Source organism: Tasmannia lanceolata, unplaced genomic scaffold (assembly GCF_043159265.1).
Source record: "Tasmannia lanceolata isolate RefF3 unplaced genomic scaffold, GAP_Taslan_0.1 ptg000008l, whole genome shotgun sequence".
Classification (NCBI taxonomy): domain Eukaryota; kingdom Viridiplantae; phylum Streptophyta; class Magnoliopsida; order Canellales; family Winteraceae; genus Tasmannia; species Tasmannia lanceolata.
This window is the reverse complement of record NW_027518685.1, coordinates 27,969,238-27,986,323: the sequence shown is the minus strand read 5'-3', so window position 1 is coordinate 27,986,323 and position 17,086 is coordinate 27,969,238. Positions and strand designations below refer to the sequence as shown.

The following is a 17,086-nucleotide window of genomic DNA, read 5'->3' as shown; positions in this document are numbered from 1 at the left end:
TTAATGTTTTCCTTTTCCCTGTTCTCCAATCCCATCACATGCCTCTCACTCACGACCCGCTCAAATCTCCCATTCTCTCCACGCTCCAGGCCATTTGCCCCTTTCCCAGGCTAGGTAAATCAAAATTCCATGCAATTTATTTTCACGATGGCCAAACATGCCCAGTGTACGCAGTACAAAGAAATTAGACAAAATCTGAAAGTAAAATAGCCCAAAAGGGCCAACACCAATCATATTCCTTTTATTATGTTAAGGAACTAGACTGTCTAAATTGAAGATTTCTTTTGAAGGAACTTCATACAAACAAAAAAAGAGACATGGAGAATCTAAAGCAACCATAGAGACTTATAAAGATACAAATACAACCAAAGAAAGGAAAAAAATAAAATAAAAGCCCAAAGAAACATTTTACAAATAGAGCTCTGGTTTCGATAATCGTGGTGTTGGGATGGCAATAAGTGGTATGGCTTTCTTTAGCACAAGTCCAAACTTGTCGGAAACTTCGAGCTTCGTCCCCTCTGGCAATCGCCAATCAAATGAATGCAAAAGAGAAGCTAGGATAAGCATAAGCATCCTCTCTGCCAAAGGGATCCCAGCACACATTCTCCGACCGGACCCAAACGGAAGGTAACGAAAATCGTGGCCTCTAAAATCCCATTTGCCAGAGTCCCCCAAGAACCTTTCTGGTATGAACTCTAAGGGATTGTTCCAAACTTCAGGGTCTGTATGTATTGCCCACACATTCACCATGACTTTGGTGTCTTTGGGGATCATGTACCCACCTATGGCACATGATTCACTTGGTCTTTGTGGGACTAAGAAGGGTCCTGCTGGGTGCAATCGTTGGGCTTCCTTTAAGACAGCTTCTAAATAAGGCAGTTCTGGTATATGAGATTCTTCAACTAAGTTATTTAGCCCCACTACTTCCTTTAATTCTTCTTGGACTTTCTTCATAATCTCTGGATGGCGAATTATCTCTGTCATTGCCCACTCCACCGAGGTTGAGGTTGTGTCGGTCCCACCAATAACCACATCCTGTTAAGAAAGTTCATCATTTTATGTGTTAAGTAGATGAAAAGAATCATAAAATGGGGCAGACTGCTTGTAATTGCATCCCTCATTGGTTCTGTTCTAATGTACTAATTAGCAGCAGTAGCCGATTGGACAATGGGGCCCACAAAATGACAAAAAATAACCCTAGTTTAGGGATTAAATTTAAAAGTAATACCTTATGGTCTCCCACAGCCTGATGCCACAGAGGTGACCTCTCCGCCCACCCAATGCAGCATCAGAAGTATGAGAACGGATTGTAAGTCCAAAACTGACTATTTAACTCAAAATTGGGTTAATTTTGAGTCAAATAATCAGTTTTGGACTTTCAATGGGTTCTCGAAATCCAAAACAAATAGGGCTAAGTGATTCAAGAGAATCCCTTTTTAAGTTGCCTGCGGTGTAGTCAGAGTACGCGTTTTGACCACAAAGTTAGTCAAAACTCCTGTGACTCTACCGTGTTATGACCATGTCAACCGAGTTCTTACCAAATCATGACCAAGTCAACTAGGATCGTTCTGACCGGATTCCAAGTTTTGAAACATTAATTTGGAAACATTGGTTATGGTTTTCAGAAGAGAGAGAGAGCGAGAGTACTATTCTTTGTCTTTATCAAATGAGTAGCTTAGCTTGCTCCAGCCTGTCTTAGACGAGTAGGACAAGAGAAAAGTGGGGAAAGTGGGTGCTTTTTTCGGTGGCTTTAGGCCATACCAAACGCCCAGATAAAACAAGAAACAGGCGGTGCAAATATAGGCCATGGGCTCCACTAATAATGGAGCAAGGTTCATGTATACGCATCATTATCCCTAATAAAGACCATAACCATTTAAAAATTATTTTCACACCAAATGGATCAAAGAAAGAAAGACCTCTTACCAGAAACATAGCCTTAATGTTTGTCACAGTCAATTCTCCTCGCTTGGTAAGCTGCAGTAAAAACTGAAGTAAATCTTTGTTTCCTTCTTTATCTCCTTCCTCGCTGTCCATCTTCATATGCTGATCGATAACAGAGTCGAAAATATGATCTAACCAAACGGACATCTTCTTCATATTACGCACCACGCCTTGCAAATCCAAGGGTGCAAGAGAAGGAAAAAACTCGGAAACATTGGGTTTTCCAAACAGTTCCATAATCTTATCAATAACTTCTCGAAACTCAGCACCCACTTTACCCCTCTCCTCTCCGCTCATTGTTCCTCCCCATAATATGCTCGAAATCACGTTGAGAGCAGTTATAAAAGCCAACTCACCAATATTGATCTGGTTTCCGATCTTGCCATACACGTCGGTCACCATATGATGAACCTCCCGTCTCCGAAAAACATAGTAACCCTCTAGGCAGGTGTTGCTCATCATCTCCCGGACGAATACCTGTTCAAGTATAAATGATTAAATAACACCTACACCGGTAGCTTAAGCTTTTGGAGTAATTGGGTCCTGGGTCCAAAACTCAACAACTTTTTAATATTTAAAATCTAAGTGTACGGCCAACCCAAAAGAGGGGCAACATGTGCAAAATAAGAGGGTCAGCCCTGAGGGGAGTGTTGAAGTATAAATGATTAAATAACACCAACTCGAACAGGCTTAAGCTTTTTGAGTAAATTGTTGTTTAACAATACCTTCCGGAGAGCTCGCCAATGAGAACCATAAGTACTCCATGTGACGCCTTTCCCTTCGTATAAGGCTCGGGCGGATTCGGGCACGTCACGGTTGGCGAATATTGTGTCCTTATCTTTTAGAATTTCTTTGGCTAAGGACGGGGTGGAGACTACAACACATAGCTTGGTACCAAACCAGAGCTTCATGATTGGGCCATGGGTTTTGGCTAAGTTTGTGAATTGGTGGTGGAGCTCTGAGTTTAGAAACGGGAGATAGCCAAGAATAGGGAACCCAAGTGGCCCTGGGGGGAGTGGTAACTTCCCCTTTTTCGATCCCTTTGTTCTCCATGCGTACCATGCTAGCGCGAATAATGCAACAAAAACAGTGAAAATGGTTTCAGATTTCAGATTGATTGTCTCAGACCATGAAGAAACTCTGAATCTAAGCTTTGCTGCAACATCTGATGAATCCATAGCTTATTCTAACCGTGGCTTCTGAGTATCCGAGAGAGAGTATAAATAGAACTACGCGTGAGAAGGAGTCAAAGTTTATGGGCAGAAATTATATTTTTATAAACCACTAGTTGAATGGAGCCACGATTTACGCATTTTTTATTGGTGAGGCCTGCCATTTTAAACCTAATGATTTGAGGTCCAAACTAATGCACAGGAAGGGCCCACCATTTTATACTTACGTTCTGATAGAGTGGGGCCCACCATTTTAAATGTGAACATGTCGACTGAGTCCTTTTTCTTTTAGGTTTTCTTTTCTTTGAGTGTTAGGTAGATATTAGATAGAGTTTTGACTTTTATTAGGACTCTTGGACAGTGGGTTAAAAGAGATGAGGTAGAGGTGTTTTTAGTCATCTAGGATACTAGAAATAGCTTGTAGTAGTTATCATAAGGTTTTTGGTTTTATTCAAACTTCATGCATACATTGAAAGCCAAAGACGTGAATAAGATTGGAGTGCTTCTTTCGACGTTTTCTTTTTTCACAGAGTGCAGTTTTTAGCGTTTTCTTCTTGGGTACTTTTCACGGTTCGGCAATAGTACTCTTTCACTTTATTTTTTTTATAGCAATTCTTCATAAAGTCATTCCATAGGTTCGGTTTCTCATGATATATATGCTCTTAATTCTAGAAGCATTGTAAAATTCACACCCCAAAGCATCTTTCATTCTCATGGTGCATGCTCTTAATTCTAGAAGCATTTATAAATCACACCGAGAAATGTAGTTTCAATGCATCTTTCATTCTTGGGGGTAGGTGACGAGTTAGGTTTAAGAAGGGTAAATTTGTAATCTAATAACGGTCACAAGGGATTTGCTAACGTCCATCGCGGAAGGCATTTCACGGATGGTCTGTTGCATCTGAGAGCAGCCACCTCATGAATGAAGACAAAATCTGCTGGAAACTGAGCCTCTGTGCCTCTCTGCGAAATGTTTTCCACGATGGATGCTAGCAAATCCCTAATTACAAATGATAGATAGTTTGAGGGATATAATGGTAATTAAAATCTAAAATCACAACATTTTAGACAATTTTGAATTTCCAATGACTCGTTAGGATATATTTTGGGGAAGTGATATATGCGCTGCCTTTTCTTCCTCGGGCTAGTGATATATCCTAACCCAGAGTTAATACTAAGCTAATGAAAATGCCACTTATTCGAACACAAGATTCCCATCGGCACCTGAATCAATCGGACCTAGAGTAGGTCCTACATAGATGATACTAAAAATCCTTTTTTATGTCGTATCCATTAAAAAAATGGTGTCATCTAATCTAATCTAATCTAATTATAAGTAAAGCTGAATGTGGGACAACGTGGTGCTGCCATGTGTCCCCCTCTATACACGCAGCTTCTGTGTATAGCTCCTTTCAAGAGAAAGAAAAATATACACCACAATTCTGTGTATAGGAAAGGAATTCCGCAAGTTTAAATTGGAAGAGATTAATTTGGGAAGATCGTCTTTAAAGACGTTTCCTAAAAAAACAAAAACTCTTTAGTAGAATCCCCTTCTTTAAAGACGTTTCTTAAAAAACAGATATTCTTTTGATTAATCTGAACCATTCATTTGATAGCCCTCTCCAAAAAGATTATTTTGGGAAGATAATCTTTATAAATACTAGAATCCTCCATTCTTTAAAGACTTTTCCTGAAAAATAGATACTCTTTTCATTGATTATTTTTGATGCACTATGATATTTTCACTTCCTAAATTTATTGTCATATTTTATTCTTTTACATTCAATGCTCTCTTAGTAGGGGATGAGGTATTATCAGTCAATGGGAGACATTTGTGACTATTGAGGCTGCGTAGGATGTTCTCAGACATATGGAGCATTAACATGCATGAGTCGACCCGATCACTATTGCTAAAATCTGTGTTGGAATAAACATAAATCCGACCCAATTTTAAGGTAAAATCTCAACCCCAGTTGCACCGTTAATTATCTCTCTTAATATTTGATCCATATGATTTATCTTAATTTCTTCTAATATGACCCGGCTTTCCACATCGATAACAATAAAAGTTACGTTTTTCTTGTGATTTTTCATATTCATTAGCCCGATGATCTCTCTTATAACCATCCTTCGGCTTTTTATTTTTCTGCCACTTCCGCTTGCTATTCACCGCAAGCGCTTCCTCACATTTTTTCACAGACAATCCGGCCATCTGCCTTGCCAACATCTCTCGATTAATCAAGAGATTCTCCAACTCCATGAGAGACGGTTGAGTTGGTCAATCACGTATAGCGGTGATAAATCGCTAAATTCGGGCCTCAAGCCGCGGATAATCATTCTTCGCATACGGCTTTCACTAATCTTAGACTCCTCGTCTAATTGAGATATCTCATTACACAAGTTTTTAGCTTTCATAAAATAATTAGATACAGATAAATTACCTTGTGTTAATGAGCCAATCTCGTTTTCCAAGAACTGCAACCGTGCATCGTTCGCTCGTGAAAAGAGAGACGAGAGTGCCTCCTACGCTTCTTTCGGAGTTTTCACATCTCTAATATGCTCAATCAACTCCTTCTGTATTGATGCCTTCAATACATACGACGCTTTTCCGGACGCTTTTCCGGCACGGATCTTCTACTTCCGTAGCGTATCCACTCCTCCCTCTACTTGTGTTTCGGTGTCGTTGCCATTCACTATCTCCTATAGGTCCTGGCCTTGAAGATACGACTCCAAGCACGACCTACAATAGATGTAATTGGTATTGTTGAGCTTTTCAATCCCCGCTAGCATACCAACGCTTTCCGCCCTCTCTTCTTCCAACCTCGATATCGCCTCGAAGCAACCAAAGAACAAACCAGTATTCCTACTTCGATATCCCCCTCGAAGCAAATCCAAGAACAAACCAGTATTTCGATCGCACACCTGCTCTGATACCACTTGTAAACCTTCTTTGGTATATTTGGAGAAGAAACACTATTGGAACAGACCATCCGTGAAATTTACCCTTCTTAAACCTAACTCGTCACCTACCCCAAGAATGAAAGATGCATTGAAACTACATTTCTCGGTGTGATTTATAAATGCTTCTAGAATTAAGAGCATGCACCATGAGAATGAAAGATGCTTGGCAACTAGGTGTGATTTATAAATGCTTCTAGAATTAAGAGCATGCACCATGAGAATGAAAGATGCTTGGCAACTAAATTCCAGGGAGTGAATTTTACAATGCTTCTAGAATTAAGAGCATATATCATGAGAAACCGAACCTATGGAATGACTTTATGAAGTCTAGATATTTAAAGTAATTTCGCGGATTGGCTGATCTCAGATGCAACAGACCATCCGTGAAATGCCTTCCGCGATGGACGTTAGCAAATCCCTTGTGACCATTATTAGATTACAAATTTACCCTTGTTAAACCTAACTCGTCACCTACCCCCAAGAATGAAAGATGCATTGAAACTACATTCTTCGGTGTGATTTATAAATGCTTCTAGAATTAAGAGCATGTACCGAGAGAATGAAAGATGCTCGGCAACTGAATTCCTGGGTGTGAATTTTACAATGCTTCTAGAATTAAGAGCATATAATCATGAGAAACCGAACTTATGGAATGACTTTATGAAGTCTAGATATTTAAAGTAGTTGACTTTAAGAAGTCTATCTAGATATTTAGAGGACAAAAGTTTCTTTTCAACGAAAAATAAGGTCGGAGACTTTAAACATTTAAAAAATATGGTCAGCCGTAAGATGAATGGATGAAAAGTAATAAAAGGATAACCGAACAGGGTAAGATTGCTTTCTGCACAGATATGTGGATTGATAATGACCTCATTATTAACTATGCCTCCAACTAGAATGAGTTGGAGGCATGGTTTTAAATTTCGACCGAAATTCGAAATTTCAGCATTATTAACTATGCCTCCAACTAGAATGAGTTGGAGGCATGGTTTTAAATTTCGACCGAAATTCGAAATTTCAGCATTATTAACTATGCCTCCAACTAGAATGAGTTGGAGGCATGGTTTTAAATTTTGACCGAAATTCGAAATTTCAGCATTATTAACTATGCCTCCAACTAGACTGAGTAGAAATTTCAGAAATTTAAGTTCTAAATTTCGAGAAAAGGGTGTCTTTTTAAAAAAAAAAAAAATGTAACAAAATTTCGGAATTTCGGTCCGAAATTTCAGTACCAAATTTCGGATTTCTCCTAAATTCCGGATTTCGGTGGGGTCCGAAATACGTACTGAAACCGAAATTTAAAACCTTGGTTGAAGGTCCGAAATAGGTACCTAAAACTGTTTCCACTACATACAGTTACATAGGAGAAAAACAGAACACCAACCAGTATCTTATCTTCTAAACAACACTACTTACGTTACATCTGAGATACACAAAGACACCAATATGCTGCCATGGTTCCACTACTTGCAGTTATACTAGAGAAAAACAGAAAAACGTCAATATGCTGTAATGTTTCCACTCCATGGTAAGTTGGAAAAACTTTTCCCCTAATTTGTTGCAATAAGTTGGCAATGCTTGTCAACATTTAGAACGGTAAATACTCAAATAAATCATTTAGACTGGTTAGGAAACCGTTTGATATAAATATACACTTAATGGTGTTTCTTCTCATTTTCTAATATGGGACAAACCTTTTTACTTTGAGTTTCAAGACACTTACATGGAGCACAGACATGGTCTTGGGTTCAGGTCACATGGAAGTCGATTGCCATTTGCTAAAAGGCAAGAGGAAAAATTCTTTATTTTCAATCTTCCCTTTAAATTTTTAACACAAAATTTCTAACATTTCATAAACAAGGGGCTTTTTTGGCGGAAGTTCGCCTATGAGCAATGTGAAAGGAGATATGCATCAAGGATGAGACCTCTAGGATTGTGACCTCCTGTTAACGTAATCCACATTTTTTTTGTCAATATTGTTAGTTGAGCATTTAAGAATGTAAAGGTGCACCCAAAAAACTCTTCTCCATAAGAAAGAGTTAACCTTCATATTTAAAATGGATGACCATGTATAGAAACCTCCACATGAGATGATTAGGCTAACCTTATGGAGAACATTTCTAAACACTACCTATTCTAGGTTACAGCTAGCCGAAGAAATCAATGGTTTAATAGTTTTTGCATGGTGTCCATTCATACTTGGAGAGAGTTTTTTAAAAACAGGGTAATACGGCCCACATGGTTGGATGATCCAAATCATTCATTTATTTAGATTCAACGCCCACAGGGTTGGATGATCCAAATCATACATTTATTCGGATTCAACTTAAATATGTCGTGCCTGGAAAATCATCCCATAAAATGATCCTAAACCTCCGATCTGTTGAGGGATGAAACATTAAAAAAGCATCTTCAGGTATAGATCTGTCAGTCCTCTATTGTGCTTAAATTCTGCTTTTCCAATGCCATTGCCAAAATTTGGAGAGAAAGAAACTCTCGTATCTTTGAAGGTATAAGAAAGAGCCCACTCCAGATGTGTGTGTTACGTGCTTGTTTGGGTCCCACCTTGGCTGAAATAAAGTTGAGATATTTGCTATTGGGAAATGATATCAGTGCCAGAGTGTTTTTTTATAAATAAGCGCTCCACTTGTCTGTTGTGTAGTATTTAAAGAGATGTCAAAGGATATTACGGTTCTCAAAAAAGCTCTTAACTCTTTAAATACTACACGAGACAAGTGGAGCGCATGTTATCAGAACACTCTGGCGCAGATATCATTTCCCTTGTTATTTTGAGATTTGCTTTGTAGTTATTTAGTTAATTAGGAGTCTTAGAGATAATAAGGCTTATCTAGATTAGGGATTTTTAATAAATAACTTGTACGTGTAAATTTCCTCAAAGTATGTGTAAATTCAGGATCCCAAGCACAATTAAATGATGCTTAACAAGTGGCCTAAGGGCACTAGTTAGCAAAACCCAAAAAAAAATTCCCCTTGCCTTTCTCTGCTATTTTCTACCTAAATAATTTGGACCCTTCTGGCAGTTGATCTGGTCGAACATGGGTCTAGCTCAGTTCATTGGGACCAATCCTTCTTCTCGTGGGATAAGATAATCAAACATATGTGACCTTTACAATAATCACATGGCATCTATTCCGTTAGGTAAACTCATAAATAATTGCTAACTAACATTTTTTAAATTTTAGCCCCACGTATACGTGGGGAAAGGTGCATGACAGAAGGTATTTTATTTGATTACTGCCCAAAAGCATCAAATCTTTTGCCCAGTTTATATGCTCAAAGTCCACTGAGCACGCCCCATTTGACCAAGAAACCTTTGATAGGAATGCACAACATAAACACAACACAAACAAGGTTGGTGAGTAGGTGACCGTGATGCTAAAAGCCCCCACTTTACTGAGGCATCGATTAATGTAACAACAGTTTACCTACTCAATGTGTGGACGGAGCACACCATATTTGATCACAAAAGCAATGCTAAGAAAACACCACACATAAAAACACACGGCTACTTTACACTAACAAGGGCTTTACTAATATACTCATGACTTGTATTGATTATCTTTGTAGGTTTGGTTTCTCACTCATATTATATTATTATCTTTAATTTTATCGTAATCGCCAATCCTCGGTGCTCATGATCTCCTTGGTTAAAGAGTCAAATTCCCCGAACGGTTTCAATTATTATGTTAACTAGTGGACAACCCGTGTGATGCACACGGCAAAAAATAAATAATTCGCCAAATTTTGCCAATATAAGTAGGATATTGAGAGATAGAAACAATTTTGCTACAATCATGGGAAATAGTGGAGATTTTTTCTCCAAAAAATAGAAACATTTTTGCTAATATACGTTAATATTGAGTAATAGAAACAATGTTGCTAAAACCGTGGGATATGGTGAGATTTTTTCTACAATCCAAATATATCAACTTATAGAGAGAGTTTTACGTTTTGAGGAGGTGTGCCACGTGGCGCACTCACGTTGGCCAGGATTCCGTTTTACATATATATTATTATGTTAACATCATTGGTGGTTTACGTAAGAAACAATATGGTTACCTTAACGTTTCTATAGAGTACCCTTTTTTCTCTACCATATGGTTACCTTAACGTGCGGTCGACTCAAAACCCAAATACAAACCCTAAAATTTATAACTTAAACTAAAATTTGAACTAAAACCTAAAAATAGTTACCATTCCAAGAAATACTCTTTCCAACATGATGCAAAACTCATGGCCAAGACACTCTTTACTCTTTAGGGAAGGGTATTGCGATCGCTCACATACAATAAAGAGTAACAATTTATGGTTGTAGCCAAATCCAAATTAACTTCCATTTATGTGCTCATCAATCCCTATGGGCCAAGGCATCACCTTAGTGTTAATTGTACCATGGTGATAGAACCAACCCTGGACCCTCTACCATAAGAAAGTATTATGTATTTTCAAATAAATTCCTAATTTCCTACTAAACATGATGGCCAAACGTGAACTACAACAAACAGACAGATAGCGAGAAGCAGGTCCCAAACAAACGGATTGCGAGAAACGAAAAGCTAAATGTGAACTACAACAAACAGATCCCAAATGAATAAAGAATATGCAAGAAGCAGCTTGATAAACAACATATATCTATGCAACTGATTAGAGACACTTTATGATATTTTCATACACAAATCCAATTGATTAATTACAATAACTTTGTAATTTTTAATTTTCAGTTTTCTCTCTAAAAAATTCCTTATCTATGGTAGAATATGATTCTAAACAAAGTGTAACTTTCAGAACAAGTTCCTCCTTCAAAATCTGATTACATTTTCTTTGGCAGGAATTGCCAAACATCAGTGGAGAGGAAAAATATCATGAAAAAAAAACCACAATAAACAAATTGAACAACAATCAATGAAGAAGAAAGATTTCAATTCAACCCAAAAATTACTAAAAAAATATAATTATTTGAGAAAACCCCAAACAATAAAAATCCTAGAACCAAAAAAATAATAGAGTATTTACAATGCAACTATAATAGAAAATCCCTGACCACCTTTCTCATCTACCAACACAAAAAGTAAAATTACAGGAAACCAATCCAATGACAGTTAACTGATTGCAAGAAGAGGCCCGATCGAACGCATGCTAAATGAAAAAATGCTGAATAGCAGTAAAGCCCTAAAACTACTGAATTCAAAAGCAATAAAACTTTAAAAAGAAAAAAGAAAACTATATCTAAAACATAAGGGAGTAAGAACACCACAAATCTCAAATACACAGTCCAAGAAAGCTAAACGTGATCTATGACAAGCATGTTGAGGTTCCACGCAAAAGCAAAATTGTCCCACATCAGTAAAGTGGATTGGATGGGGATGGGTTATAAGGGAATGGGCACCCTCGCTCTAACAGCTAGCTTTTAGGAGTGAGTTCTACCGGTTAGATTCCCAACAAATGGTATCAGAGCCGGGGTGAGTTCTACCCGGTTAGATTCCCAACAAATGGTATCAGAACCAGGACGTGGTAACCCCGGTTTGCCTTCGAGGGCGGGAATGTCCCTCGGGGAAGATCTCGGAAACCTAGGTGTAGTATCTCGTGGTTCCCACGTTGCCGCCGCGTGGAGGGGCAAGATTGTCCACATTGCTTCCACGTGGAGGGGGAGATTGTTGGGGTTCCATGCAAAAGCAAAATTGTCCCACATCGGTAAAGTGGATTGGATGGGGATGGGTTATAAGGGAATGTGCACCCTCCCTCTAAGAACTAGCTTTTAGGGGTGAGTTCTACCCGGTTAGATTCCCAACAAAACAGATCCCAAACAAATAAAAAATATGCAAGAAGTTGGTCGATAAACAACATCTACGCAACTGATAGCGAGATCTCTGTATACTTAAAACAACTACAACCCCAAAACAACAAATTGAGAGGACTTTCAAAACACTAAAATCCCACCCAAAATAAAAAAATAACCACAAACCTCTCATAGTAAGTGCCTCTTTAAGAACTACCTCAACTTTCTGGAAAATGAATCCATATCAATTGCAACTCCCTCATGTTTATAAGGTTTAAGGCCTCTAGAATAATCTCATAAGTATATTTAAGGTTTTTGGTGGACATGAAAAAGAGGAAAAAAAAAAGATATTAAAGATTCAAGATAAATCTGAAAAATGGAGATTCAAAACTCTAATTTGACAAGACAAAAAAAAAAAAAAAAAAACAAGAATCAAAACCCTATGGCAATGTGAATAAAACTAGGGGTGGACATGGTTCGGGTCCAACCCGAGAAACCGAACCGAACTGGCCACTTTGGTTCGGTTCAGTTCGGTTCCAAATTTAAGTGGTTTGGTTTTTGTTCCATGTTTGGGAACCGTGGGAATTCTGTTCACTTCTGGGTTTGGGATCCTGGAACCGAGAACCGAACAGAACGGGATGATATCCCCCCCTCCCCCCCCCCCCCCCCCAGTTTAGAATGGTTCACTGCATGAGGATAAATTCACCCCCTTTAACGTTTTTCTTTGCCTTTTAAACTTAACCGTTTTTTTTTTGCCTTTTAAAACTTAACGAATAACGTTAACTCATTAAGGGGGCATTTTATCCGTCATCCAAAAATGGAAAAAAACAATAAAGAAAAGGTTGGGTAAACCCAGAACCGAACCGGTTCTTGTTCGGTTCGGTTCCAATTGTCAGTGGTTCGGTTCTGGTTCCCAATTCTGGGAATCGATAGGGATTGGTTCGATTCTGGGTATAGCTCATAAGCGAACCTATCCGAACCATGTCCACTCCTAATAAAAATCAAACCCTTTCTTCTTCGCCTTCTTTATTGAGGAGATGGGTGGGGAAACCCTTTCTCTTGAAGAAACCAAAACCCTAGAAAAAATAAATTGAAAATGGAATATCAAAACTCTTAAAAGATAAATCAAAACCCTAGAAACGAAATCACAAAACCCTACCTTGTGAAGAAGATGCCAAAGAGATACTCGCAGGACAAAGAGCTCCTAGAGCGATAGTCGCCGGAGGGGGGAAATAGAGGGGGGAGGGTGAAAACAGCATGTGTCACGCCCCCAGATCAAATTTCAGGTCTAGGTACATAACAAATCCACATATTCATCAAACCACGAATATGTAAGGCATTCTCACTGGAACCATGCAATAAACAGAGCTACTAAAATAATAACCAATTAATTAACTATCAAAGTAATCAATGCGGAAACTAAAATTTCTTATTCAAAGGACTACATCAATTAAACCAAATGAAATAACTAGATATTCTTTCCTACTAATATTATTGTTTCAATTAACTGAATAACTGTGAATAATAAACTCCTAAACTGGCGCCCTTGCTCACACCCAAAGCCCACGCGCAAGCATCCTACTGTTCTCCACCTGTAACGTAGAATGCGTGGAATGAGCTAACGCCCAGTAAAATAGATATGTCTACACTAATAACATAATATCAATCAATAGAAACAGAGTAACTGACAATATGTGTAAAAATTGTAACTGGCGTAGAAATCTAGCTAGCAAACAGTATAATTGGCATAAACATGCATTAACTATAACTGTGCCTGATGCCTAGTGTAATTAGACTATTACTTCTAGACTACGTAGTCAACGGAACCTACCAACTAACTCATAGGAAGCCGAATCCCAACGATCTCGTACGGGATTACACACTCAAAAATACTGTGTAGGGTGAAGCTCTCGAAAATACTACGAAGAGCCACAACTGCAGGTTGATCCGTGACCTTCCTTCGACCGCCTAAAAAAAGTCTCATACACTAGTGATTATGCAAAATACTTCGTCTCAAGGACATTAACTGTTGCATCCTTACTCGGACAACTCTATATCTTGATGCAAAACAGTGACTATAAAGTCTAACTGGCACATACGTGCATGTGGTAGATCCAAACTAGAAGTCATACCATACTATGAATATTGGCCCTTGTGTACACCAACACAGTCATTATTATTCAAGAACATGCATAACTTTGCATAATAAATCATATTCAATATGTAGAATAGCTGTGGTAGAACAAGTCTACTCACCTGTGGTATTGGTTTGAATCGTTTCCCACGAACAAGATCTTTAAATCACTGTGTAGTATCACCTACAATTCATATTAACCCTTGATTAACACTTTGGACTAAAATCTAGGTCTTACGGAACAAATCTATGTCCCCAAAACTTATTGGAAAAACCTCTCAAAATCGGCCCCTCTTAGTGTGTTCAAGCGTCCGAGACTCGCGATTTGGGTTTTCCCAATTCGCGCAAGAACACTATTCTTCTTCGGTTTTCTACCTGAAAACCCTTCTTTCTTCTTCCTTTAAGCATATTAAAATATCTTAACAAATTATCTCTTAATTTCCTTGATTGATTAGGGTATCAACGCGAAACGAAAACGAAGATCTTCGGGGAAATCAATTCCCACATCCACAATCTTTGGTTTGCTAGACTCGAGAAACACAAAAGTTGATTCGATAACTATAAGTACGTTATAATCTTTATTCCAAAGAGATCTGAATCTCTGTAGAGAGTAGAATAAGCCATAATTGCATTTTAATTATATTTACATACCTCTTTAGGAGATGGATTCCCAAGCTTTTCTCCGTTCTCTTCTCCCAAAACTCCACACGTTTCTCTTTAGGTTTAAAGTTTTAATATCTGTAACTTAAGTGTGTTTTTATAGATTCTTGGTTTTAAGAGTCCTAATTTAGTAGTCTTTTAGAAACCCTAATCTATTCCAACTAGGAAACTAATCATCCCCCTTTTATTTATTTTATTAAATAAACTAATTTTTTATTATAAACAGGACCAAAATACCCCTCCGAAAACGTGTAACATTTTGGGGTATTTCAGCATGCGCAGGAGGGAGAAAAAGAAAATAGAGAATTTTGCGCACGGAATCGATTCTGTTTTGGATTTTTATTAAGACATTCACCGACGATCAATTAAAACTGCGGGCGTACTTACATTTATCACGCTAAAAAGAAAGCCACAAATTGGTTGGGTCATGGAATTAACACATGTTTTCCGACGTTTTGATTACAAACGATGCTACGTTGAAACATGTACATACGTTTCATGACTGACTGTGATTAATCCTAGCAAAAGTAATGGCGGGACCGGTGTGAAATTTATATGCACCGGCGTTAATCAAATGAACGCCGGAAATTATTTTATTTAGAGTCGTTTTTTTTACCGTCGGTAAAAGAACACCGCTGAAGGTCAACTTTCTTGTAGTGAGTGATCAACCGCCTTAATTAACAATGGTTCAGTTAGTAGGTATAATGGTTCGAGTGTGGAAAATGCTGGTGGTATATTTAATAACGTTGTTGTTTCTGATTGAGGCGATCAATTAATCAGCGATGGTTCGATCAGTAGATATAACGAATGGAGTGGGAAAAACACTAACGGTATATTTAATAGAAATGTTGTTTCTAATCTACCGACTGACTATCTATCTTAATCAACTAGGATTAAGTGGAACGGACGATGCCGGTATACTTAATAACGTTGCCGTTATTAGTTTTAGGGTTTCCGTTGGTTGGCAACGATAGCGAGGAACGTTGCCGGTATAATTAATAACGTAGCCGTTCTTAATGGTAGGGTTTTCATTGGAGGGGCAGGACGTGAAGGGAATCGATAAGTATTAAATGCTAGCCGAAAGAGGTAGTAAGAAATAATCAAATAATCAAATGAGACTGCAGAGAAAATGATTGAGGGTGGGCTCTCATAGTGTCGAGAACGGCAAAAGGGTCTTTGTTCCTCCACTTTTTCAAGATTTATGCATATTTTGAACTGAAGTCTAAAGCTACCTGGTAATTTACAATATTTATCCGCATTCCGTACTTTTCTCTAGAAAAGAAAAAGAAAAAAAAAGAATCAAATTTCGAGCTATACAGTTCAAACCTCAAATAACATGCTTGGTTACCTTAGTGAACATTGAAGTCAGAAATCGTGGAAAAACTCACACCCCATTGGACATTCACTAGGACTGTTTGGTTACAGTTCTTCTCTCTGTTTGATTGATATAAATAATATTCATGGATTCGATCACCACAAAAGGTCTAGCATTGGATCTATGTCATACAGCACTTTTCTTTCTGAGCTAAAATAATCATCATTCACAAAGTTTTTCTCTTTTAATCATCATTGAATTTTACCAGCTGTAATGACACCATTAAAATTCAAAATAAGTAGGAAACCGTTAACAACTTGACAAATCCCTGTTTTAGATCCATGGATTTATTAAGAACTTTGACCACATTATGAAAATTGAATTTATCTGATTATCATTGATACTATCTAGAATCGTCCTATTATGAAATTTGAGACACACTAGAAGACTTTGCACGCATATGGGAATGAGCCCTATCTGCTTGTGGTCCCTGCCACGGCTTGACAATAGTTAAACTAAAAAACCGTACAAACACGACAAATACCAGCAGATACTCTGTGCATTTTCTACCATTCTTATTGATATATATTAGCACTCTTTGTTTCCGTTATAAGACAAAAATTTGCCTTTTAGATTTCTTAATTTTCAAACTTTGAGGGGCCGTTTGGATACTCAGATTTTAGGATCTAGGTTTTTAGTTTGAAAGCAGTGTAAAAGTGGCTTCTTGATCAAGCTGTTGTTTGATGTGCTACTGCTGACAGCGTTTCTTGGATTTAAAGTGAGAAATTCAGCTTTTAAAAATCTCTCCTGCATCCTAAGATTTCAAAAACCTGGAAATATCGGAGGATCTGCTACTCTCTTGCTGACGGAAAAAATGGCGAGAAGTAAAAAAACGACAGCTGGTCCGCTTCTTCTCTTGTCTCTTAGCTACAATTTCGAAGAAATCCCAGATTCTAAAATCCGCGTATCCAAAAGGCCCCTTAGTGTAATGAAATCAGTTATTCAATCAAACTATAGAAACCACTCAAGACTTCAAAGATTTACTTACCCAGACATTATCTTGCACGGATAAATTACAGGAGTAAAATTAAAATAGCCCCAAA

The 17,086-nt window shown here is 37.9% G+C and overlaps 1 protein-coding gene across 1 annotated transcript; it reads right to left on the bottom strand.

Moving 5' to 3' along the window:
- Positions 1 to 196: 196 nt before the first annotated feature.
- On the bottom strand, positions 197 to 3,222 carry LOC143885048 (labd-13Z-ene-9,15,16-triol synthase, chloroplastic-like). The gene is made up of 3 exons (XM_077389006.1): positions 2,670 to 3,222; positions 1,927 to 2,421; positions 197 to 1,035 (listed from the first exon to the last, which is right to left on the bottom strand). Exons 1-3 carry the CDS (start codon positions 3,120 to 3,122, stop codon positions 409 to 411), a joined length of 1,575 nt encoding a protein of 524 aa, XP_077245121.1. The 5' UTR covers positions 3,123 to 3,222; the 3' UTR covers positions 197 to 408.
- Positions 3,223 to 17,086: the final 13,864 nt, after the last annotated feature.

Excerpts from the sequence above, each read along its gene's own strand:
- LOC143885048 (XM_077389006.1), bottom strand. The coding sequence starts at position 3,122 with ATGGATTCATCAGATGTTGCAGCAAAGCTTAGATTCAGAGTTTCTTCA. Across the intron at positions 2,422-2,669 it reads ATTGGCGAGCTCTCCGGAAG|GTATTCGTCCGGGAGATGAT; the intron begins GTATTGTTAAAC and ends ATACTTGAACAG. Across the intron at positions 1,036-1,926 it reads ACATTAAGGCTATGTTTCTG|GATGTGGTTATTGGTGGGAC; the intron begins GTAAGAGGTCTT and ends CTTTCTTAACAG.